Source organism: Papio anubis, chromosome 19 (genome assembly GCF_008728515.1).
Source record: "Papio anubis isolate 15944 chromosome 19, Panubis1.0, whole genome shotgun sequence".
Classification (NCBI taxonomy): Eukaryota; Metazoa; Chordata; class Mammalia; order Primates; family Cercopithecidae; genus Papio; species Papio anubis.
The window spans coordinates 26,038,971-26,064,849 of NC_044994.1; the positions used below are offsets into that span (position 1 = coordinate 26,038,971).

Here is a 25,879-nt window from a genome sequence, read left to right on the forward strand (position 1 = left end):
TGTTGAGTTTCATGTAATCATGTTAACGGTTTTTATTCTCTTTCCCTCTCTCCCTAAAAGATACTTTTTAAGAATTTAAAATCGCAGACCTCAGACTCCTGTAACCAATTCACATTGGGTCACCACTTTAAAGGGGTAATCTGCTTCCTTACCTAACATAGCTGGCTCCATCCTGAGTAGCTGCTACACAGAGGGTGCAGTATTAAGATCTGTGGGTATGGCCTTCAGGTTCACTGGGCCAGGGGGATGGTTCTTCTCTCAAGGTTTCAGCCTGGGTACCATAGCATTTGAACCAAAGACTCTGCATTTGAGTCCCAAGGAAAACAGCACCTGGAGCTTTGGAAAATAAGGGTGCCCAAGGTACCTAGCAACAGAGGAGAATGTGGAATGTGATGACAAGGAAGTGTGGAATCTAGTGACATCAGGAGGGCAGTTGGATGTCAGGAGTTAATTTGTTCTGTGGCTACTTTTGATGGGAGGGATTTAGCGTTGTGAAGAATTCTTGTGCTATCTCTGCGAGCACAGATGAGGCTCCTTCTTGTCTAGAAGGTCTAGTAACACAGTAAATGGCAGACTATTCATTTTATTGTTTCTCTTTTGCTACTCCCCATTCCCTCCATGAATTAGCAGAGACCCAAGAAATACTGTAAGTTATCCCACCAGCATTTTGTAGGTTTCATCAGCGTCACATTCAACAATTAGCTCTCTCTGTGTGAAGAGAATTGACCTAAAACATTATGTGTATTGTATATGTGTACATGTGTGTGTATTTAAGTGTGTGTGTATATATGTAGTCTCTCAAAGTACCTGACCTACTTTCTTATTTAGTTACTTTCAGTAGCTTAGCATCATGGCCTTTAGGCCAAGTGCCTTAGGCAAAATGAACAGGAAAAAAATTTATGTATATATATAAAATCCTCATTTTAACATTAGTACCTGGAAGTTTAGTCCTAAAATTCAGGTCAGAGGCTCACAGGGTCCAAAAAGATTTTATTGTTTTCCCCAAATGTACCACAATTTTCCTCCTCTAGTCCTTTGATGCCCCCTTAGAAAACTTCTCTTTCATATCTTACCATAAAACTAAGTATTAAGTCCAAAATATAGATGTAAATAGCCTTGCTGAAAGGATTAGTACTTTCATATCCAAAAAGGTAGAAAAAAATTTAAAAATTCCTTTGAAATCTAATTGCAAAATAGTTTAAGTGCGACTCTCCTTTACCCCTTGTGGTCTCTGCTCTATGTCTTCTCCCAGCAAGGGGTTAAAAAAAATAATAATAATAATAAATACGCTTATCTATCACTAGGCCATACCTTACATCTTACACCATAACTCCCTCTCTATCTGCAACACAAAGCAGGTAATGTAGGCTGAATGAATCCTTTGCAGCACTTTCCAGTCCAGTTTTTGCCTGGAGTCTGACTCTGTGATTCATTTCTGGCTTAAGCTCCTTTGTCATCTAGAAATTCCTCATTTTTCTTCCTTAAAACCTGCTTATGACCTTTTCATTCTTTGAATTTATGTTTTACCTATCCTCTACAACACAGTTTTTAACACTTAATGACATAGCCCTGCTCTCTGTTTTGTTTTTGTTATCTCACATGCAAAAACCTCAGTTCCTGACCACAAAGTCCTGTGCCTTCAGTCTCAACACCACAAAAACCTGCAGAAAGATAAATAATCAAAATTGCAAATTGCAATTTTTATTTTATTTGCAAAATATAATTTGGATTATATACTATTTAGTAATGTTATCTTAAACATGTGCAAAAGAATAATGGGACATTTTGAAGTCAAAACATTCATACTTAAGTTTATTGATGTAAACAAATGCATATGTATATATATATTATGTGTATATGTAGGTGTGTGTGTATATATATATATATGACTACTACTAAAAGATTAAAGGACATTTGTTTTAATATGATAAAACTGATTTTATTGGAAGCAAGAAAATAACAGATGTTTCAGCCTTCTACTAAATTGTCCAGAAGGGGGACACTTACTCTTGTTTGACAGCTCCTAATCCATCCTTTGCCATGGAAGAAAGGGATCTACTTGAAGGAGGTTGTTACAGTGAAGGCACAGAGATAAGCTGGATGTCTCAAAGCATATAACTAAATTTCAGTGCAATAATTACATAATAAAACGAATTCTTATCTATCAATGAGGAGTTAATTTATATTGTTTATATTATGCTGTTTACAATATTTAACCAAACATTTATGTGCACAAGATACTTTTCTTGGCACTGTTGAGTCCAAAGAGACTCCATATAAAAATTGTTCTTATCTAAGATTAGACCATAAAAATTACAATGCAAGGTAGAAAATACTATCTGTTCCATGAGAGTTTCATATTAAGCATCATGAATAAAAAGGTTTCTCAGAGAAAGAAGAGTCACCTATTATTGCTGGGGATGAAAAGTGTATCAGGGAAGGTCTTTTACAGGAGGTGGAATTTGAAGAAGGTGAGATATATGTAGATGTATAATGGGGATGGTGAAGGTTATCCCAGTTTATGAAAGGGCATAAGAAAAAGCATCAGAGGCAGAAAAAAGCTGGAAGAGGACAGGGAATTTAGCATGTTGTACATTTCAAAACAAAGAATTGCGTGTGTGTGTGTGTGTGTGTGTCTATATACGTGTATGTATATATATGTATGTGTGTATATATGTGTGTATGTATATGTATATATATATGAGACAGGATCTCACTCTTTTCACCCAGGCTGAAGTGCAGTGATGAGATCACAGCTCACTGCAGCCTCAACTTCCTGGGCTCAAGTGATCCTCCTACCTCAGATCCCCAAGTAACTGGGACTACAGGTATGTGCCACCATGCCTCGATATTTTTTTATTTTTATTTTTTTATTTTTTGTAGAGAGGGGATCTCACTATGTTGCCCAAGCTGGTCTTGAACTCCTGAGTTCAAGCAACCCTCCTGCCTCATCCTTCCAAAGTCCTGGTATTACAGGCATTAGCAATCCACTGTGTCTGAACAAAATTGTATATTTTAGAGTAGTGGATATTTTATTGCGTACCCCTTTTTTCGGGAACACTTATAAAATCATTCATTATTCTCCTGGAAGGGGGTGGGGTACTAGTAAAAACCCATTGATTATGTGAGTGTAGTCTGAGGAAGCTTATTTATCTCTGTTCCTACTTCTAAGCTACTATCAACTGACCCATAACAAAATTTTCTCCCAATTCCAAGATAACACATTTTTAAAACTGGTTATTATGCAATAACTTGTAAATGGCTTCTTAATTGTCTAAACAAATTGCAAAATACAGTCATGCATTGCTTAACAAGAGGGATACATTCTGAAAAATACATTGTTAGGCAATTTCACCATTGTGTGAACATCATAGAGTGTATTTACACAAACCTAGATGGCATAACCTACTATACATTTAGGCTATGTGGTATAGCCTATTATTCTAGATTACAAATCTGTACAGGATGTTACTGTACCAAGTGCTGTAGGCAAAGATAACACAGTGGTATTTGTGTAAATAAACATGTGTAAACATAGAAAAGGTACAGCAAAATATATAACATAATCTTATGAAATCACTGTTGTATGTGAGATCTGTTATTGAATGAAACATTATTATGGGATACATGACTGTACTATTTTCATGCTTACCCATTAGCTTGTTCAGGATTTCAAAGAACTAGCTATTTTATATAAAATGATATGCAGAAGTGTATTTTGATATTTTTATGTGTTGGAAAATATCAGATTTATTTTGTTGACAAAGTCACAGTTATTGCAAATACCACTGTGTTATATTTCTTATAGTCATAATAGTAAAAAAGTTAAAATTTCATTTAGAAGTAAGTGAAAAAATATATACATAGATTTTTTTCCTCCCAACTCACAGCTCAGATCTACTTATGGAATCCAGGTAAGTTTCCTGAACTAGATGCTATGCTACTTTTTTCACTTATCTTAAATAGTACCATAATATTATCATAATTCACAGGTTTCAGATCCCTAAGTCCAACACTGATACGGTAGGTTTCAGTGGGGGTCTGTGTTGTCCTTCTTCTCACCTTACAACACCTTGTCATTTTGTGACATTTAGAATATATTTACCAGCTAGAATGTACATTTTCACAAGGTAGGTATTTTACATCTTTTGTTTCTTTGTGTTTCCCTATGGAATTCAACCTAGTGTTTTATTACACAAAGTTAACACTATAGACATAGATGATAAAGATATAAATAAGGCAAACAATGTCACAGATAATATAATGCATTAATGCAGGTGTGTGTGAAATCCATGTATTAGTCACATACTCATGAGGCTATTTACTGCTACCAGTTAAAATCAAAACAATATGTGAGATTTTTGATGTTCTGTCTCATGCAGCAAGCAGTATATATAATGAGAAAATCTCCTGTTAGATTTAAGGTGAATCTAAGACAATCATTTTATAGCATGTCAGTGTTTTCAAAGGGAGCTGCCTGCTAACCACTGGAAAGAAATGCCCCAGAAAACCCATCAAATGGGCAATAGAAACAAGAAACAATGCCATATATTATTATAGAGTTGTTCAACTAGAAAATGATTTGGCAATTTATAAGGAAATGGCTTAGAGATGTATCATTACTTATTCCCAACCACTAACTAAGTTATGGAAACAAATGTCCCAGAATGGGGTAAATCATTTTGGAAAGAAATGTTCTAACTGAAGCTAAAATCAATATGATCCAAAAGGGGGTTGCCCTAAATTGGTGCTTAGCCAAAAGCAAATCAAAAGGGTTTCTTCTTGCCGATAACAAATCAGAAAATACTTTATTCTGAAAGCAATGAAAATCTTGGAAAATAAAAAGATCCATCTGTAACAAGTTTATGTTTGAAACAGTGTCTTGGAGCTGGGCAGGACCTGGGCTAGCTTCCAATTTGCCCTTGTAAGAAGCACTTTGGTGGTGGCTATCCACCTTACAGAACCCTACCACCCCCATCCCACGACTTGTTCTTGATACACAGTGATAAGTTACCAGAAACTATACTTCTCTTCTGTCAGTTGACCATTGGGATGGCCTGTTTTGGATACTGAGTCTCTCACTTATGTCACCAAGTCAGCTGTTGTTTTGCCTAATGCATTTTTCGGAGTCTCTGTCCAACCAGACCAGAATTTACTCTCACCTTCATGCTCATGTCCCAGGATAATCTGACTTCTCTGGTTCTGTATTACAATCTAGTTCACAGGGTCTTTGGAAACCATATCCTAATATACATCCCCATAATTCTACATAAGGATAAAACCATGCTCAGAGGAGCAAAAATGGTTGAGTCTTATCTACTTTGGTAAGATACATAACAATAAAAAAATAAGATAACTAAAATATAGGGTCCCGTCTCCTCAGTGAGCAGGAAACTATTGTTTTAAAATGTATATACATACCATATCCACAGTGAAGGTTAAGTTCCTAAAACTTGACCTCTCTACTACTTAGAAGAAGACACATTACATAGTAGGCGTCATCTGGTTTAGATTGCAGTGAAAATGGCTTTTCCATTTGGCCTTCATGATGACAGAATAGACCAGCTGGAACTCTAGGTATCTATATGTGTGAAGCCTGAGGTGATTTTCAAAGGAAGAAATTTTATCAGTACAAATAAAGTTTTAGTGTAAGACCCCGCAGTCTTCAATGGGTGACTCTGCCTTTTGAGAAGGTCTGCTGTCCCTTTATACACTTGGGCATCATGAACTGTGTACCACCTTAATGAAATTAAGACATGTTCATTAAATTTAGACATGCTCAGTAGCTCTTTTTCATCAAGTGGAAGTGTGACATGGAGGAATGGGTCTTCTGAGGCTCCCATGGTATATGAATAGGATGATCAAAACCCACAAAACAACAGTTCCTTCTTTAATCTCTGTCTACTAATTCAAAAGAAATTTTTAATGAAAAATTGGTTGAAAATAAGAAAGGTCAGCCTTGTTTAAATGATAATGTGAAAATCTGCAGTGGTACAGTTGTTTACACAGATAGACCCAAATGAAGAAGGAAATATGGGTAAGACTTTGAGTAGTACGTCTTTTTGTATACTCTCCTTAGGACAAATACAGTGTCAGGTTATCGCATTCTGTCTTTGGCAGTGGCCAAATGGCAGAGAGGCTTAAAAGAGCCAGGCTAGATGATTTTTAGACAGAAGTGGAAGCATGATATTGATAAATCTTTTATAAAAGGTCAAGGGCTTGAAAATGTTCATGCCATGTCCATGTCCATCAGAAAACCACTACAGTAGAAGGTGATCCTAATAAGTGTGATTTTTCCTGTGGATATGAAGCATCCTACCTGCTGGACCCAGGTTTGCTCAGTGGGATTATGAATGGAGTGGCAGTCAGAGCAGTAGCAAAGCATGGGTGCTTCATTCTGGGTGCTTCATCGGCCATGTTAATCTGAGTACTCAGTTGTCCAACAGAGTGTTCAATCTTAACATTTTGATAAAGTACATAATTTTGAGAAGATTGCTAACTTCACTGTAGTAGATCAATTGTATTGGATCCCTTTAATTCTGTATGGGCTAGCTACTTGTTTTTAGTGGAACAGATGTTTATTCTCTACTTACTCCTGCATTTCTTGCCCATTCTTCCTCAGACATCATTTTTGATCTCAGAATGTTTTATATACTACAGTTTTTCTGATACTACATTACATTAAATCAAGGAAATCACATCATAGTAGAAGCATTGAAGCAACTATATGATTTTGCTTGGAGTTATTGCGGTTATCTCTTTCATCACTGGCAGAGTAGTGACCTTATAAAATGATGGAATGACTGTTAAAAACTCAACTTCAATGCCACTGAGAGATAGTATCTGAGTCTGAGGGGCTGCCTTTTAGGATGTGATGTGTGCTTTAAGTCAGCTACTGATACTTGGGGCTACTTATTTCTTAGCCACAACAGCAGGCTGGAAACAAGGTGCTCCAGAGATGGAAGCAAAACTTCTCATAACTCTTCTTTACAACTGCAGGTTCTGCTCACCTGCAGAAAGGACACTTGCAACAAGTGGAATAGAAACTGAACATTTTACACCATGCAGGCCACTAAAGGAATCAATTTTTTAAAAGGAGGGCCATGTGTTGGTTGAGGTCATTAATCATGACTACCAAAGGAATGAAAGATGGCCAAAAAACAAAATAGTTTGGGAGGTCGATACTCAGGGAGTATCTAAAGTATTTTTCATTATATTCTGCAAGATGGAAAATATTATCAAGGCAATTCTTGCAGGCAGAGACAAGAAGATCACATTCCCTGACACGCCATCGCATCTGGACTATTTTCCGAGTAGTTTTATTGCTGCTAAAGAAGTAAAACCATGGAATTTGTAGTTGAGGTTTTTAGTCAAGCTATGGCTTGGAAACAAGATGCAGAGAAAAGGAGTGCAATGTTTACCTGGATTTCTCGCTTGCTGTCAAGTATCTGAACATTAAATAAACATATTCCTCATTTCCTTAAGTTTTATCTCCATCGTTGTACATAGCATGTGGTGGTAGTAAATAAATATATGAATTAGTCCATTAATTGTATAATTTCAATTGTTACAGAACAATGAACGTCACTTTGTGATTTCAACTCAGAAAAGTGAGTCTTTTCAACACGATACCTGGGTGCAGTTGCTGATCATGGCTCAGATTTAGTTCTATTGGGGAAATAATAGGATTTATGTAGTTTATGCAAAGAAGGTGATTAAGTATTTGGTGGAAGTATATTTGGACATATGAGAACGTTATGTGATGGTGTGATATGTGTGTATGTGTTAGCCAATGATACCATGTACTAAGCACTCACTAGGATGGCAACCTAGTGCCTACATTCTCCCCCTAATTCACAAGTATAGGCCAGTGTAGGCATGATATCTTGCTGCCTTGGAAGAATTTGGAGCTGTGAGACAGATGAAATGGATGTCATTGGAACTAAGTATTTTTATGTTAAACACTAGAGAGAACTAAAACTACTCTCACTGAGGTTCCCATCATTTTTCTAGTTCCTAACTTTCCAGATTTGGGCTAATCAACTCTTTTGTGAATTTTGAGATATTCCAGTCCTTCTTCAATAGATAATCATTTTTGCACCATTTTTGCTTAATTTAGCCAGTTTTTAAAAAAAACCTTGAAAAAGCAACCTTAAGAAATACATAAAATTTGTTTTGCTTTTGAGAAAGCCAAAAACTAAGGAGTGATGTCAGAAAGAAGGTGGAATAGGAAGCCTTGGACCCTCCTTCCCCCAATAGATGCCCTGACTCAACACAAATACACGTCATTCTCTTCATGAAAATTCCAGAAATTAGTTGAGAGGCTCCTACATCCTGGGTGAGGGCAAAGCCAGCCACACAGAAATGAGTAAAAATATGTGAGAAAAGTGAAGAACAGAAATGTTACGTGGCTTGACTGTGTTCAGTTAAAATTATAACTTTTACGTTAAAGGACTTCAAATTATGTAATAAAGTATAGTCATATAAATAGGGAATGCTAAGCCTAAAAAGAATACTTTCAGGGACTATGGGGAGGGATAGAATTGAATCAAATATTTGATGGTTTTAATATGTTTGTATTACCTGCCAGGAACACAGAAAATTAAAGATTTAAAGATTAAAGATTTAAAGATTAAAGATTATACACCATCAGTCTTTTGTACAGTATATCAGAAAACACTGATGAAATTATCAAAAGATCAAATAAGTGTCTCTATCTCTGGAGGCATTTAAGGATGAAATCTAATCTACTGGAGGGTAATTTCCAGTTCTTATTCCTTTATTGATTTTTGATTAGCATATTTTAAATATTCAATAACTATTTGTTAGAATAGACCATCGCAGTAGTTCACAGCTGCACTGCTAGTATCTCTTTAGAAAATAGACTGTGGGGCTTCTTATGCTTATGTGTGTTCCTGAATTAACTGTATGTATTACTGAACTGGGGACTATGATAGGAAGAATTCCAAAAATGCCCTCCAACCCAAGATTCTACACCCTAATTTCTAGAACCTGTACATACGTGGAGGTATCACTCCTGTGATTGTTAGGTCATGTGGTACAATTGATGTTGGTGGAGAGATTACCTGGGTGGGCTGATTAAATCACATGAGCTCTTAAAAGCACAGAGCTTCCTCAGTTAGCAGAAGAGAAAGTCAGAGAGGTTCACAGCACACAGGTTTTTCAAGATGAAAGAAGCCACATAAAGAATGCAGGCAGTCTTCAAGGAGCTGACATCGATCCTCCATTGATAGCCAGCAAAAAGCAGAGACTGTGGTCCTACAACCACAAGGAACTAAACTCTGCCAACTACCTGGGTAAGCTTGGAAGTGAATTCTCTCCCAAAGTCCCCAGATTAGAGCCTAGGCAGGCTGACACCTTGATTTTGGCTTTGTGATACCTGAGGACAGAATCCAGTCAAACTTGCCTGGACTTCTGACCTAGAGACCTATGAGGTATGTGGGGAATTTTTTATACTGTCAAGTTTGTAGTATGGAAAGCAACATAAAATGAATACAGTACAAACATGAAGAATTTTCTAGGTAGTTAGGATACATAATACTATTTAAAATTATTCAAGTATCTTTCAAATAATAGATGTGTATCAGTAGTTTTCAAACTTTAATTGCTTCAGAATTTCCTAAGGGAGATGATTAAAAATAAGTATCTGTAGGATCTATGTGGGCACTAAAACCTCTAACATAATAAAGTCTAGAAATCTTGGTTTAATTTATTTCAGTTGAAGTCAGGGAATCTAGAAGCATTTCTCATATAAATGCTTAGGAGCCACATGTGAGAAATTAATGTCGATGATATCCAACAATTAGCCAGTGGAATATGCAATTACAGGAGGCAACTGTGGATAGCAACAGAACTAAAAATGACTAACAGCCCTCAATTCTGGGTTCAGTAAGGCTGAATCTGAGGATATTTTAATCTCATTTTATAAAAATCTGGGAAAATTTCAGGAAAAGAAGCCAAAGGTCAAATATTTTTTCCATTTGTCAAAACTAATAAACAAAAATACTTACTGCCAGAATGGCCCCATTTTTAAAAAAGATTCATGAAAGGATATGATCTTTCCCAAAGAATTAAAGATAAATGTATAATTAAGGAGCTAAAAATCTTATTTGGGGGAAAAGGATAAACTTAATTACCTTGGTTACCAAACTCCTGGAAGAAAACGTCTTTACCTGGGTCAAGTGTATGTTTGGAAAATCACGAATCTTTACTCTTCTTACAGAGTAGAGCTGCCTATCATATAAGCGTTCACATGTGCTGCTGAAGTCACTGTCAGTTTTGCTCACATAGCAGGTAAAGAGTATCACCCTGGGAAGAATTGTCAAAACCATCAAAGTGTGTCCTCTGGGTCCTGCATGTTCTCCTTCCCCTCTTGATTGCTAATTCTCTAGCTATTTGTGTGCACACCAGCTCTCTGTATGTCATTTTACTGAGTAATGGATTGACAGATTGATTGATTGATTATCCTTTATCTGAAATTCCCTCACAGAAAAATGTTACTTCCACTAGGCACTTGTAATTTAAACCTTTTATGTCTAATTGTGGAATGAAAGGCTTTTTCCCTTGGTATTTTCAGCCATTAGCAAGCAGGTAAAGAGTGTATTGTGTTTTGGGAGTGTGTGTGGAGAGAGAAACCCTGTGATTGTCTTAGACCTATTAAGTACTCATGTTTTTAAAGAAACTTAGAGGTGAATGATTAGAACGTATACTCATTTAGGTATTCTCCTAAACTCTCCTACCCCTGCCCTTCAACAGTTCTTCTCCCTATGGTAATGGGTGAGCCAGGACTACTCAGTGATGAATCTGAATTTCTTATTGTCAATATTCTGAGACAGCAAGAAGCCTGAGCTACAAACCTCTTCTTGGATTTACAGAACAAATACATCCTAAAATAATTATTCTGTAAGGATCCACAATACATGCTCCCTTATCTATCACAATGGTCATTGGCTGGTTTGTTCTCAGATCTGTTCTCCTTCTATTGCAAATTGTATTTCCTAGGCTTTCTTGCCTAGTGCCTTATGACTGGGTTTAGACAATGAGAGACACTGGCAGAGATGAATAATAGGACAAAAAGAGAATAACCCTCCTCCCTCCCCATGCACACACCTTCTCTGGTTCAGGCAGTATCTCCATCTCCAGCATGGGAAGTATATCCTCTATGCCCTAGTTCCTGCTAAGAAGCCTCTTTTGCGAATCTGATTCCCATGTAGGAGCTCTGGGCTTGAGCTCCAGTAATATCTAGTAATATCTTCCCTGGCCCTTCCACTGCTAACTATGGGAGCCGCCTCTTTCTGTTATCAATTTCTGAGTTGCTTCACGAACCCCTGCTTGGCTTTTTAGCTCTTCAAACACCACTGTGAGTGCCTAGTGTTAAATTTTCCTAATGGATGTCATGGAATGGGCTCCATTTTCCAGATTAGATCTCAATCCCAACTGATACAATTTCCTTTCCTTTGGCCTCAAGACTTTTTCTAAAAACTTTGATATTATTATAGATGATATTTTATAATTTTTAATAATATAAATTCATTATTTAATATACAAGATAATTTCACCCAGCTCCCTTTACTGTTTCTTTCTCTTGCACTGAAATTAATTGCTGTCAGTAATAGTGGCATTAAGGAAGTTATCGACATCTTAAAGAATGAAAAATCAATAAAAGTTCTGGTGACAAACATAGTATTAGAAACTGGTTTCCTAATTCCAAAATAAACTTCCATCTAAATTCTACTGGTATATCTCAGCAGGAAACACATGTTTGGGTATTGTGAAAAGAGCCTGAAAAAGACAGATGCTATGTTACGTTGGGGAAGAAAATGAATTAACTTTACATTTATGATGAATTAATGGCAACACTAGAACTTAATGACATGTGTAGCATTCCACATTCTTTCCTCTATGTTATATTGTCTCTCAATGAAGGCAGGTTTTAGAAAGAGTTGGATTATAGAAATAGTAGAATATAAAGAAAGTAAACTCAGGAGCAAAGAACAGAGAGGAGGATAGAGAGGAGAAAGATGATGAAAGGTGATAATGATAGTGGCTTAGAACAAGCTCAATAGTAGGGAGCTCTCATGTGGGTTGGAGAATAGGTATTTGGTAAAGGGTTCTGGGGTCAGGAATCATGGGATTAGCAAGAAATATCCTGGGAATTATCAAAAATTAAGTGATAATTTTTGGGGGTTGATGTGTGGAAGTACCGGAGAATGAGAAATAAACCTCTAAGGAGAACATCTCTTCCTCTGAAGAGCAAATCAACTAAATTACAAACAGGTGGAGGACAGAGGCTAGGCTTTTCTTCATTGCTGTGTGCCTTGAAGCCAGCATTATGCTTTGTGTATAGTAGATATTCAGCAAATGCCTAAAGCTATAAATTAATGACTCGAAACCACCTTTATTCTATTTTCTAAACTCATGATTTTCATAGCCCAAAACTTTTATATTATATAATTTTTTCATGCATGTAAGTCATATTTTCCCAAATGGTCATAGGTAGTGAGGACCTTACTCTAATACTTCTTTGCATAAAGCTGAAGCAGTATATACAGCAAGTCACCAAATGAAAATATATTTAAAAAATCAATGAAAGAAGGGAAAACATTGTGTTTTTGTGGATATTTTATTTTTGTTATAGTAAGAGGATAGCCAAGATGTAATGTCAGACTGATTTGAGGAAAAAACACAACTAAGAATAGAAAGGATTCCCAGATAATGAGTATCCTTTTCATAGTAGTGGTATATATACTCATTTTCATGTAAACTGTTTCTGTCATAATAAAACATTGAATTCTCATCAAATCAAAATTTAAAAATCTGTCTTTGTTGACCATTAAGAAAAACTAATCTGTTACTGTACTAACTGTGTCAATTTAAACTCTTTGAATAATGCCAAATTAAGAGCTCTTACAATGTGATTACTGCTAATTAATCAAGAGCTGGTTATAGTACCTCCCCTCAACTCCATTCCATGCTTTATGCTGCTGCACCAATGTCACATAAGCATGGCCATCTATAAAATCTTTCCTTGGATAAAGCACAGTAGATTCTATTTTGAAAATCCCTGTTTCTTTACTTAAGCCAAAGAGAGAACATTTACTGAGCTTTCAAGCACCTGATTCAGAGTGTTCACTGTTGATGGCACATTTCCAGGATTCTTCCCCAGTGGTTATCCATGCAACTAAACTAAACAGAACAATGAATTACATTGAATATACCATTTGATCGTATACATCTCATTTCTATGCTCCCTTCTAGTACAAATTAACATGCCAACATCCTACTGCATTGATAGCTACACAACTACTCCAGGCTGAAACTGCCAAGGCAGGCACCTGACCGAAGGGCCATCAAACAAGTCAAACACATAGCCAACACAGCCAAACCAGAAACATGAATTAGGCCAAAGGATTTCATCTCTTGGAATTTGAACTAACACTTTCTTCTCAAGGTGTGGGCCAATGACCACATCAAAACGACCAGTGAATTTAGAAATACAGAATCAGAGACTTTACCCCAGAACTACTAAATCAGAATCTGCATTTCAACCAGACTCCCAGAAGATTCATTTGCATGGTAAAATTTGAAAAGCTGAAACTACTAACATGGTTAGGAACTGCAGCAGAAGTAAAAGTGGTAGGGGAGCGTTGGGCTAGAGAAGTTACAGGGGTCCATGTTGAATACAAAACTATTTCAATATTCCAATTTGATGAGTATTCTATTCTCTCATTGATTACCGAAGAGTATATGCCTATATCTCTTTTCCTTTGTCCCTTCCTCCTCCCCTTCCTTTCTTCCATACTTCTATTGAGGAATTTACTCAGAATCTCTTGAGCCAAATTTATCAGAGAAAGCCAAAGCAGGGAGACATGTAGAAACATAAAAGATAAGGGAACTGTGTGGGATCTACCTTACACAGTCTTGGTGTACAGTTATTCTTTCAGTATAATTATTAATCATGCCCTCCTTTGGCTCTCAAATGTATCCTGGTTTGGACAATAAACTATATAATGTCTCAGTATGAAACTCAGGTTTCTTTATGGCCTAGCTGTTCTGCACATTCTAGTCTTGGGTCCTTAAGTCACTGTCTCCCTTATTGGGACACATCATTCTTACAAAAATTGACACCCTTGTGCCCTAATTATTTGAAGTAGCTCACACACATAAAAATTTTACTATTTAATTAGTAGATACTATGTGCCATTAAAGAGTAATTAAAAATTATATTTTGGTACTAATTTATCAATCCTCAAAGCAAGCCCAGGTTATCTAATGTCACAGGGGCATATCCTGGGCTTCTGACTGAATGGCTTTCTCCAGATGGTCTATGTGCCAAAGCACACTTAACACTCAGGGGCAGCTTACTCCATAATCTGTGGCATTTTTCCTCCACCGTGTGCCTTTCCAGGCTATGAGCTTATGTCTCCCAATTCTCTGGTGATACTGCGAACACCTGCCATGGGAGGAAACCATGCCATACATGAACATCTCTGAGGGCGTAGAAAGTTTCTGTTTATTGGATACTATGCTCTCTATCTCTAGTTTTCTGATGAAATGTTTAGATGCTTTATAGTGTGGATTGAGCATTATTCTCTAGATAATACAAAGTCAAGAGGTGAGATTTTAAAAATTCTATTCAAATAATTTTTCCTTAAAGTACTATTTTATACAACCAATACAATATAATAACCAATTTTCAATAATAAATATAGTGACAAAAACTAAAATAAACTAATAAATTAAACTGGGAAAAAGTTCCACAACTTTTCACACACAAATCACTTCAACTATTACTTACAAATGTTATTAAGTAATGTGAAATGTACTATAATTCAGTGATTCTATGCTTCAGAAAATAAATTGTTTCTTCATTTATATAATGAGTCCTATCTTAAAGTCAAAGTAAAGTACTGATCTAAATAAAATTCCATTTTGATTATATTTTTGGGCTTTTAGAAAAATGAGCAGTGCCAATTATATTTGATATTCTAAGTAATGTTCAAAAGCCATGTTAACCTCTACTCATTTTTAAAGAATACATGCAAGGAAATTGCATCCTAAGACACAGCATAACTAGGTTAAATATTCAAAGAATCATGAATTCAAATTCTCTTATTTCTTTTGCTTATTTTTTCTTCTAGGGGTATGGAGAGGAAAATATAGTGGGACAAAAGGCCTAATTTCCGCCACATATCTAGGGCTCAAGAGATTCTAAGTAAATTCCTCAATAGAAGGATGGAAGAAAGGAAGGAAAGGAGGAAGGGACAAAGGAAAAGGCATATAGGAATATACTCTTTGGTAATCAAAGAGAGAATATCATACTCTTCAAACATTGGAATATTGAAATAGCTTTGTATTTGTTGATTGGAGACACATCAATGGATACAAAATTACAGCTAGATAGGAGAAATAAGTTCCAGTTTTCTATACCACTATAGAATGACTGCAGTTAATAATAATAATATATAGTTTCAAATAGCTAGAAGGAGCATATTGAATGTTCTCAACACCAAGAAATAATAAATGCTTTAGATAACAGATATACTAATTACTTTGATCTATTCTACATGTACTATATATGGAAAAACATCACTGTGTACCTCATAAGTGTGATTATTGTCAATTAAAAATAAAATTTTAAAAGATGCTTATTTACTCAATTGCTTAAATTGACAGTTTGTCAGATATAAAAATCAAAATATGTAAAAAAAAAAAATAAAAGATTAAGGTTGACAATAGGGAGAACAAGTCATGCTGGGGGGAGGGAGGGAGAGGAGAGGTGAATGGGTAAAGAGGTGGCAGGATAGGGGATCACAAGGGGGTGGAATGGATGAGAAAATAAAAGTGAAGGGGTGGAGAGAGGAGAAGAGTAGTTCAGGAAGGGCACTCATCTCAGTATGAATACCAAAATCACTGGAGAGTTGTTATTTGATTAATATCTGGGTGTCTCCCAGGACTCAAGCTCTGAGAGAGCAAGCTAGGTCTGTTTTTGTTCTCTGTTGTATCTAGCGCCTACTGCAGTGCTTCTCAAACTCTCCGTGATGAAGAGTCCAGTCTTGTGTTTCTAATTTATCATGGACAAGCAGTTTGTAAAACAAAACAAAACAAAACAAAACAAAACAAAACAAAAGCAACAACTTTGAACATGAAATGTAAAGAAAAGACACGCAAAATCCAAGCCCATTTATTATTAGATTCAACAGATATATCATTGCTTGTTTCCAAGTCCCATACATATCTTGTCATGGATAAGTAACTGAGTTTTGAGGACCAGCAATAATCCACTAACTTCTTGTTGATTTGGTAGACCCTCATAAAAAATTTGTAGAGGAGCTTCAAGATGGTTGCCTAGAGGCATTTCATACTTGCCTCCTTCACTAAGAAGAACCAAGATAGTGAGTAGATATTTTATACTATCCAAGAGAAAACGCTAAAATTCAATATGAAAGTGACAGCAACTACCTAAAGGAGAAGAAAGAAAGGCATCTGCTCACCTGAAATCAACTGGGTGCCGGATGCCAAGAGAGACTCCTCAATACAAGGAAAGAGTAAGTGAGAAACCTTCAACAGTCCACATTTCCACCACGGATTGTGGCAATCCGAGCCACAGGAAAGCCCCTTGACTCTTCATAGGTCCTGAAACCAACAAAGGGAGCTGCTGGGAGACCTTACAATGGCACTGCCCCAGAGAGAGGGCTCACACTGGGTCCCAAAAACACCCAGAGATCTAAGGGGCTCTAACAAGCTGCCATTTTAGAGCGCCAGTGGCAACACACTGCACTCTTCCGCTTTCCAGTGGTGCTGCAGCTGAGGTGCTCGACAAGCCCTGGCTCTTGCCTCTGGGACTTAGGTGTGAGCAACCACCAAACATTACTGCGTCTAAGGGGAAAGCACAAAGAAAGTGCAAGCAAGAAGCCAGCTACGACGGCAGGTCTTAGGCATGAATTCTACTAAAGCTTGGGTGCAAGCGGTGTGCACATTCCCCAGCCACTAGGCTAGGCTGCTGCCACTGGAGGTAGCACCACCCTATCCAGTGGCAAGGCTGCAGCGTAACCACTGCTGCCCACAACCTAAGCATTATGATGGTGGCCTGGGGATCACCCCACCCCTGCCAACCATGCTGACACTCACACACACCATCAGGAGGCCAGAAGATGAGCTCACCTGGCCCAGTGTTGCCCAACTTTTCCCACCCCAGAGCACAGAGTCTGGAGGCAAAGAGATTGCTTAGCCCAGTCCACCACCAATGCACATGAACACTCCTCCTGGGGCTTGAGGTTGTGACTACCCACCCTGCTACCACCACAGCTGGCATCTACCTGCACATAGCACCTGTGAGTGTTGAGACTGGCCCACTTAGCTCATCACAGTCCCACTGCCAATATAAGCACTCACCATGTGGGACCCAGATAGTTGTCCTATTACCTTCACCCATGCCATGCTAGCTGCCCAGGGACCTGAGAACCCACCCACCTGGCTCACTGCTATCTACCAGAATTGGAGTAAGCCACCTGGAGGCTCAAGAATCGGTTCACCTGAACCAAATAACACCAGGGTGCACCACTCTGGGACCCAAGGACAGGCATCTCAGCCCATTGCTGCCACCATGGGGCCTAAAGACTGGCCTTCCTGGCATTCTAGCCCACAGGAAAACTTCATCACAGCCTCCAATAGCAATCGCACCCTAAGCCACTAGGAAAATCACAGATACTACTGATGATGTTTACAGCCAAAGAAGTTTTATAAAGACTACACTACTGCACACATCTAAAATCCAAGCCAAAGTGCCCTACTCAACCAACACCATAGGTACATATTCAGGAAAAAGTCCTCCCTGATGAAAGCAAATTCAGAAATTTGGAAGAAATGACTATATAGTAGATGCAGAGATACCAATGTAAGGGCACAGGAAACATGCAAAAGGAAAAACGTATGATACCTTTAAAGGGACATAATATTTTTCCAGCAATAGATCCCAATCAGAAAGAAATTCATGAAATCCCAGAATAAGAAATTAAATTATTGCTTCTAAAGAACCTCAGTGAGTTACAATAGAAATCTGAAAAACAATACAAAGAAATCAGAAAAAACAATTCAGGACATGAATGAAAATTTAACAGATAGATATTACTTTAAAATACCAGAAGTTTTAGAACTGAATAATTATTTGAATAAAATAAAAAACACATTTGAAAGCTTCAGCAATAAACTAGATCAAGCAGAAGAAAAAAATCCCAGAACCTGAAGACAGGTCTTTTGAAATAACCTTGTCAGAAAAAAATAAAGAGAATAAAAAGAATGAGCAAAGTTTTTGTGACATATGATAAACCCATAAAACAATCAAGTATTAAAATTATGGGAGTCCCACAAGGCAAAGAGAAAATTAAAGCATTCAATAACTTATTAAATAGAATAATAAATGAAAACTCCCCAATTTAGGAAGAGATTTAGACATTCAGATAGAGGAGGTTCTGAGATCCCCAAACAGATAAAATGCAACAAGATCTTCATGGCACATTATAATCAAACTATCTTAAATCAAAGATAAATAGAGAATTCTAAACACAGCAAGAGAAAAGCATGTGGTCACCTATAAAGGAACACTCCATTAGACTAATGGATTTCTCAGCAGAAATCTTATGGGCCAGGAGAGAATAGGATGATATATTCAAAGTATTAAAAAGAAAAAAAAATCACAAAGAATACTATACCCAGCAAAATTATCCCTCATAAATGAAGGAGAAATAAAATTTTTCCCAGACAATTGAAAGCAAAGGAAATTCATTAGCACTAGACTCTCCCTACAAGAAATGCTCAAGGCAGTCCCCAACCCAGTAGTGAAAGGACAGCATTTACCATCATGAAAACACATAGTAACTAATAATCACTGGTAAAGCAAAGACACAAATGAGGAAAAAGTAAGGGAACAAAGAATATACTAAACCAGAAAATAACAGTATGACAGAAACAAAATCTCACACATCAGTAACAAGCTTGAATGTAAATGAATTAAATTCTCATCCTAAAAGACATAGACTTGTGGAGTGAATTTTTAAAATAATCCAACTACAAACTGCCCACAAAAAATAAACTTTACCTGTAAAGACTCATTATAGAATGAAAGTGCAGGGATGTAAAAAGATATTCCACACAAGAAAACTAAAAGTGAAGCCAGACACGGTGGCTCAGGCCTGTAATCCCAGCACTTTGGGAGGCCAAGCCGGGTGGATCACTTGAGGCCAGGAGTTCGTAACCAGCCTGGCCAACATGGCAAAACCCTTTCTCTACTAAAAATACAAAAATCAGCTGGGCGTAGTGGTGCACACCTGTAGTCCCAGCTACTCAGGAGGCTGGGGCATGAGAATCACTTGAATTTCAGGAAGTGGAGGTCGTAATGAGCAGAGATTATGCCACTGTACTCCAGCCTGTGCCACAGAGTAAGACCCTGCCGCCCCCCTAAAAGAAAGCAACAACAAACAGTCCCAAAGTGAGCAGGAATAGCTATATTTATATCACATAAAATGTACTTAAAGTCAAAAACCCTAAAAAGGAAAAAAAAAAGGGCAAAGAAGGTCATTATATAATGATAAAAGGATAAGACAGCTAAATGATATAAACATTCTAAATATATATGTACCTGACACTGGAGCACCCAGATTCATTAAAGCAAATATTACAAGATCTAAAAACATCTAAATATGGCAATAGATTCTAAAGCAAGAATAGCGGGAGACTTCAACACCCTACTCTAAGCATTACACAGATCATCTAGACAGATCTACAAAGAAACATTAAACTGCACATTAGACCAAGGAAACCTAACAGACATTTAATATAACATTTTATTCAATAACTGCGGAATACGCCCTATTCTCATCAACACATAGAATATTCTCCAGGACCTACTATATGTTAGGCCACAAAGCAAGTCTAAAAATATTTGAAAGATTAAAAATTATATCAAGTATTTCTCAGACCATAATGGAATAAAGCTAAAAATCAACACCAAGTTAAACTTTGGAAACTCATAAATACTTGTAAATTAAACAGTATGCTCCTGAACGACCACTGGGTTATGAAGAAATTAAGTTGGAAATTTAAAAATTTCTTGAAACAAATGAAAATGGGAACATATTATACCAAAACTCATGGTATATAGCAAAAATAGTACTAAGAGGGAATATTATAGAAATAAATGCCTGCATTTAAAAAGTAGAAAGATTTCAAATAAACAATCTAATGACGATCTGGAAAAGCAAGAATAAACTAAACCCAAAAATAGCAAAAGGAAAAAAAATAATGTTTAGAGCAGAACTAAATGAAATAGAGACTAACAAACAATATAAAAAACAATAAAACCAAAAGTTAGTTCTTAAAAAATAACCAAAACTAATAAATTATTAGACTAACCAAGAAAAGAAGATAGAAGACTCAAGTTTAAAAAAAATCAGAAATGAAAATGGAGACATTACAACTGATACCACAGAGATACAAAAGATCATCAGACATTATTATGAACAACTATACTCTAACAAATCGAAAAACTTATAGGAAATGGATAATTTTCTGGAAACATACATCCTACTAAAATTGAATCAGAAACAAATAGAAAACCTGAACAGACCAGTAATGAGTAGTGAGATTGAATCAGTAATGAAAATCTTCCAACAAAGCAAAGACCAGGACCAGATAAATTCACTGATGAATTCTACCAAAGATATAAAGAAGAAATAATACTAATCCTCAAGCTATTCCAAAACAATCAAAGAGAAGGAAATTCTCCCTAACTCATTCTATAAGGCCAATAATACCCTGATACCAAAACCAGACAAGGATTTGACAAGCAGTGAAACTACAGGCCAATATTTATGATTAACAGAGATACAAAAATCCCCAGCAAAATACTAATTAACAGAATGTAACAGCACATCAAAAAGATAATGAACCATGAGCAGATGAGATTTATATTAGGGATGCAAGGGTGGTTTCATGTACCAAATCGATAAAAAGAAAATGCATCACATCAATATAATGAAGGGAAAAAAACAAAAGATGCAGAAAAGGCATTTGATAAAATTCAACCTCACTTCATAGTAAAAGCTCTCAACAAATTAAGCACAGAAGGACCATACCTCAACATAAAAAAAGTTGTATACAACAAACCCTCAGTTAACATCATACTGAATGGGAAAGGTTGAAAGCTTTTTCCTTAAGATATGAAACAAGACAAGGATGCTCACTTTCATCATTCCTATTCAACGTATTTCTGGAAGTTCTAGCCAAGGCAATCAGGCAATAGCAATAAATAAATGGCATCAGCCTGGCACAGTGTCTCATGTCTGTAACCCCAGCACTTTGGGAAGCTGAGGTGGGTGGATCACTTGAGGTTAGGAGTTCAAGACTAGCCTGGCTAATATGGTGAATCCCCGTCTCTACTAAAAATACAAAAATTAGCCGGGAGTGGTGGCAAACACCTGTAATCCCAGCTACTCAGGATTACAGAAGGATTAGGCAGGAGAATTGCTTGAACCCGAGAGGTGGAGGTTGCAGTTAGCCAAGATTGTGCCACTGTACTCCTGCCTGGGCAACAGAGTGAGACTCGATTTTGAAAAATAAATAAATAAATAGCATCAAAATTGCAAAAACAAAGAAAGTAAAATTGTCTCTCTTTGCAGATTACATCTTATATCTAGCAAAACCAAAGATTCTACCAAAAAACTATTATATCTAATAACCAAATTTAGTAAAGCTGCAGAGTACAAAATGAACATACCAAAATCAGTAGCATTTCTGTACGTCATAGTGAAATAGCTGAAAATGAATCAAGAAGGCAATTCCACTTACCATAGCTACAAAATATCCCAAGAAATAAACTTAATCAAGGAAGTCAAAGGTCTCTACAAGAAAAACTGCAAAACACTGATTAAAATAACACAGGAGGACACAAATAGAAATATATCCATGCTCATGAAAAGGAAGAATTAATACTGTTAAGTGACCATACTACTCAAAGCAACATACAGATTCAACACAATCCCTATCAAAATACCAAGTCATTTTTCACAGAAATAAAAAAACTTAAAGTTCATATAGAACCAAAAATGAGAAGAATAGCCAAAGTAATCCTGAGTAAAAAGAACAAAGCTGGAGGTATCATACTATGTGACTTCAAATTATATTACAAAGCAATAGTAACCAATACAGCATGCTATTGTTATTAAAATAAACACATAGACTAATGGAACAGAGTAGGGAACCCCAAAATAAATCCTCATATTTACACCCAGCTAATTTTGACAAAGACACCAAGAATATATACTAGGGAAAGACACCCTCTTCAATACATATACAGGGAAATTTAAGTACTCATATGCAGAAGAATGAAACTGGATCCATCTCACTATGTATAAAAATCAACTCAAGATGGATTAAAGACTTAAACTTACCCCAAATTATAAAACTACTAAAAGAAAACTACTATAAGGAAAACATTTCAGGACTGGTCTACACAGCTAAGACTTCAATAGCATAAAAACTAAAACAAAAAGACAAATAATATTATATTAAACTAAAAAGCGCTACACAGTAAAGGAAATAAACTACAAAGTGAAGAAACAACCTGTTAAATGGGAAAGAATACGTGCAAACTGTTCATCCAACAGGGGACTAATACCCAAAATACACAAAGAACTCTAACAACTCAACAATATAAAACCAAATAATGTCTTAAAAATTTGGCAAAGGACATAAACAGACAATTCCCACATGAAGACATACAAATGGTTAACAGGTATATGAAAAAATGCTCAACATCAGTAATGATCAGGGAACTGCAGATCAAAACCACAATGAGAGATCATCTTAGCCCAGTCAGAATGGCTATCACAGAAAATAAAATGTAAGAGATGTTGGCAAGGATGTGGAGAAAAGCAAACACTTATACGCTGTTGGTGTGAATGTAAATTAGTACAAGCACTATGAAAAACAGCATGGAGATTTCTCAAAAAACTAAAAATAGAACTACCATATGATCCAGCAATCCTACTACTCGATGTCCATCCAAAGGAAATCAGTATATCAAAAGGATACCTACACTAGCGTGTTTATTGTGCAAAAATATGGAATAAGTTTAAGTGTCCATCAGTAAACAAATGAAAGAAAATATGGTACATATACATAATAGAATATGATTTGGCCATAACAAAGATTGAAATCATGTCATTTGCAGTGACATGGGTGGAACTAGAGGTCATTATGTTAAGTCAAAGAACCCAGGTATAATAAGATAAATACCACATGTTCTCACTCATATATAGGAGCTAAAAAATTTGATATCATGGTGATAGAGAACAGAGTGATAGATACCAGAGGTGGGTAAGTATGTTAGAATGAGTAGGGGAAATGAAGAGAGGTAGATGAATGGGTATAAACTTACAGTTTAGATAGAAAAATAAGTTCTAAGGTTTGATAACAGGCTAAAGTGACTATGATTAGCAACAGTGTACTGTATATTTCAAAATAGCTAGAACAGAGAACTTGAAATGTTACCCTTTTCAAGGTGATGAAATGATAAATAGTCAAGGTGATGGGTGCCCCCAAATAAGCAGGTTTGATCATTACACATTCTATGCATGTAAAAAATACTTACATGTATCACGTAAGTATGTAAAGTATTATGTATCATAAAAGAAACAAAATGTAAAATATATAAACAACATACAAATCAGAACATTAAAATCACAGCTATATAATATAGTTATATCATGTCTTATTCTGGAATTTGATCAATTTTGGATATTCTTTTCCCTCATCTTATTGTCACACAATAACAAGGTAGAGAATATGTCACCTAATTTTAAGCGGCTACGCTGGGGACAAAAGACAGGTTTATTACTAAGGGTTCCATATTGAGTAGCATAATAGAATGAGACACTGGTTGTCAAAAGACAACCAGATCACTGCTTTTGCTCATAGGTCTGGGTGGTTTTTTTTTCTCCCTGCAAATTCCACATGCAGCATTAATTAGCAAGCTGAAAGCACTTTCATTTTCACTTTTGGCTAGCAGACTTCAATGAATCTCTAATTTACACATTTCAGCTCTGCAGACATTTGCAGAGCAATATTTTAAGAGCAAGTCTTTATTTGGCTTAGCCTCCATTTCTGTATAAAGTTAAGATGTGCATTTACTTGTCATTTCAGCAAATCTTTGCCACAATTAATGAATGGTTCCAAAAAAATAAGTGTGTGGTCAATCCCATTCCACTTTTCTTTAGCCTGTAAATTGTTAGTTCTTTTGTAGTAACAGCTGAACACAATGAAAACATCAGCAAAACATTGGCAAAATGTTCTTTCCAACAACTGATTCAAAATCATGATAAAAATGAAAAACATATACAGACGGTTCCTGACTTACAATGGTTCAACTTAGCAATTTTTTGACTTTATGATGGTGTGAAAGCAAGACACATTCAGTTGAAACCGTACTTTGAGCGCCCATACAACCATTCTGTTTTTCACTTTCAGTTCAGCATTCAATAAATTACATGAGATACTCAACATTTTATTATAAACAGGCTTTGTTTTAGATAATTCCATCTAACTGTAGGCTAATGTAAGTATTCTGAGCATGTTTAAGGTAGGCTAGGCTGAGATATGGTGTTAAGTACCTTGGGCATATCAAACCCATTTTGATTTAGAATATTTTCAATTTACAATAGGTTTGCTGAGATGCAATCCCATTGAAAGTTGAGAAGCATCTGTGTCCAAAATTTTGGTGACTATATTTTTAAATAAAAACTATTGATTGATCTATTTATCTCTCTTGTTTGGAAAGGTACGTGCCAAACTGTTAATGGAGATTATTGCTGGGGGCACAGTAGATTGGGAGTGAATAACAGGGGACCCTTCCTTTTTCTTTATACATTTTGGTACTTTTTGGAATTTTTTCATGACTATATACTTCACGTGAATATGTAATATTTTATTAATCTTATATTGGTGATAGAAGCTATTTTGAGGATAAAGCTATTTTGAGGTGATTGAAGCCATTTTCCTGAGGAAAAATGCTTCAATGATGAATATGTATTTTTAAAATAAATGTATATTTATTAATATACTTTATTAATCCATTGAACTTTGAAATAAAACAACATGCAAGGCAGGAGTTCTTAGCCCATTAGTACATGGGTGAGCAAACCACTGTGGAAGGATGAGTCTGAGATACGAACAGAGATAGTGTGTTAAACCAAACTCTGTACTTTCCACTTTCCTATGCTGCAGAGCAATGAAAAATGAGTCAATTGTATCATTTAATGGAATCTCCTTGTGTTTCTAACTTAGGTATCATGGAGGATAAACAACGAAAAGAACCATGTGAGATGGATAAACAGCAAAAAGAACCATGTGAGATATGCTCTGGTGACAATGATACAGCCCAGAATTCAGGGCAATCCCATGTGAAAATTGTTCATATAAATTTGGTCAGAAATATATTTTGTATTCGTGTCCTTTTATTGTAAAATTAGTAAAAGATCTATTTGTTCTCTAAAATATTAGAAATGGGTGCAGAGAACATTTAGGTTGGCAACGAACACTCCAGATAATTTTGTCTGATAATCAAAACTATTCTAGGATGAAAAAACATAATGAAAAACTATGCCAGATTATAAATCGAGTTTTCTATTGCAGGTCCAATAACACATATTTTGCTTTCAATTGCTATTTCCTCTGAACCCAAATATTTAAAATAAGAGAGTTACTAATAATGTTAGTCCCAGCATTGTTACTTTTCTTGAGATGATAAAAACTATGACATAAATTTTAAGATAGGATGAGCCACTAAGAAAATCAAGTCTTGAGG

At 36.1% G+C, this 25,879-nt stretch overlaps 1 protein-coding gene and 1 long non-coding RNA gene across 15 annotated transcripts in view; one reads left to right on the plus strand and one right to left on the minus strand.

Annotated features, from left to right (window-relative positions):
- NOL4 (nucleolar protein 4) overlaps positions 1 to 25,879 on the minus strand; it is a 383,681-nt gene that overhangs the window by 178,217 nt on the left and 179,585 nt on the right. Inside the window, exon 1 of one of the 13 annotated variants that reach the window (XM_017951661.3) lies at positions 16,515 to 16,623. The exons of 10 other annotated variants lie outside the window; for them this stretch is intronic. Coding sequence is in view for 2 of the 3 variants with exons in the window: in XM_009192592.2 (XP_009190856.2) it covers positions 153 to 171 (19 nt within the window). In the remaining variant the exon portion in view is untranslated. Of the gene's footprint in view, positions 1 to 152; positions 1,232 to 16,514; positions 16,624 to 25,879 lie in introns of those variants that run through there. 2 more of the 13 variants (XM_009192592.2, XM_021930037.2) reach the window with 2 other exon arrangements.
- On the plus strand, positions 2,886 to 25,509 carry LOC103879660. 2 transcript variants are annotated; one of them, XR_004180044.1, is made up of 3 exons: positions 2,886 to 7,610; positions 10,244 to 10,314; positions 25,360 to 25,509. It is a non-coding gene; the product is annotated as an uncharacterized LOC103879660 (long non-coding RNA). The 2 variants fall into 2 exon arrangements; XR_640374.4 differs by having other exon boundaries at positions 2,886 to 10,314.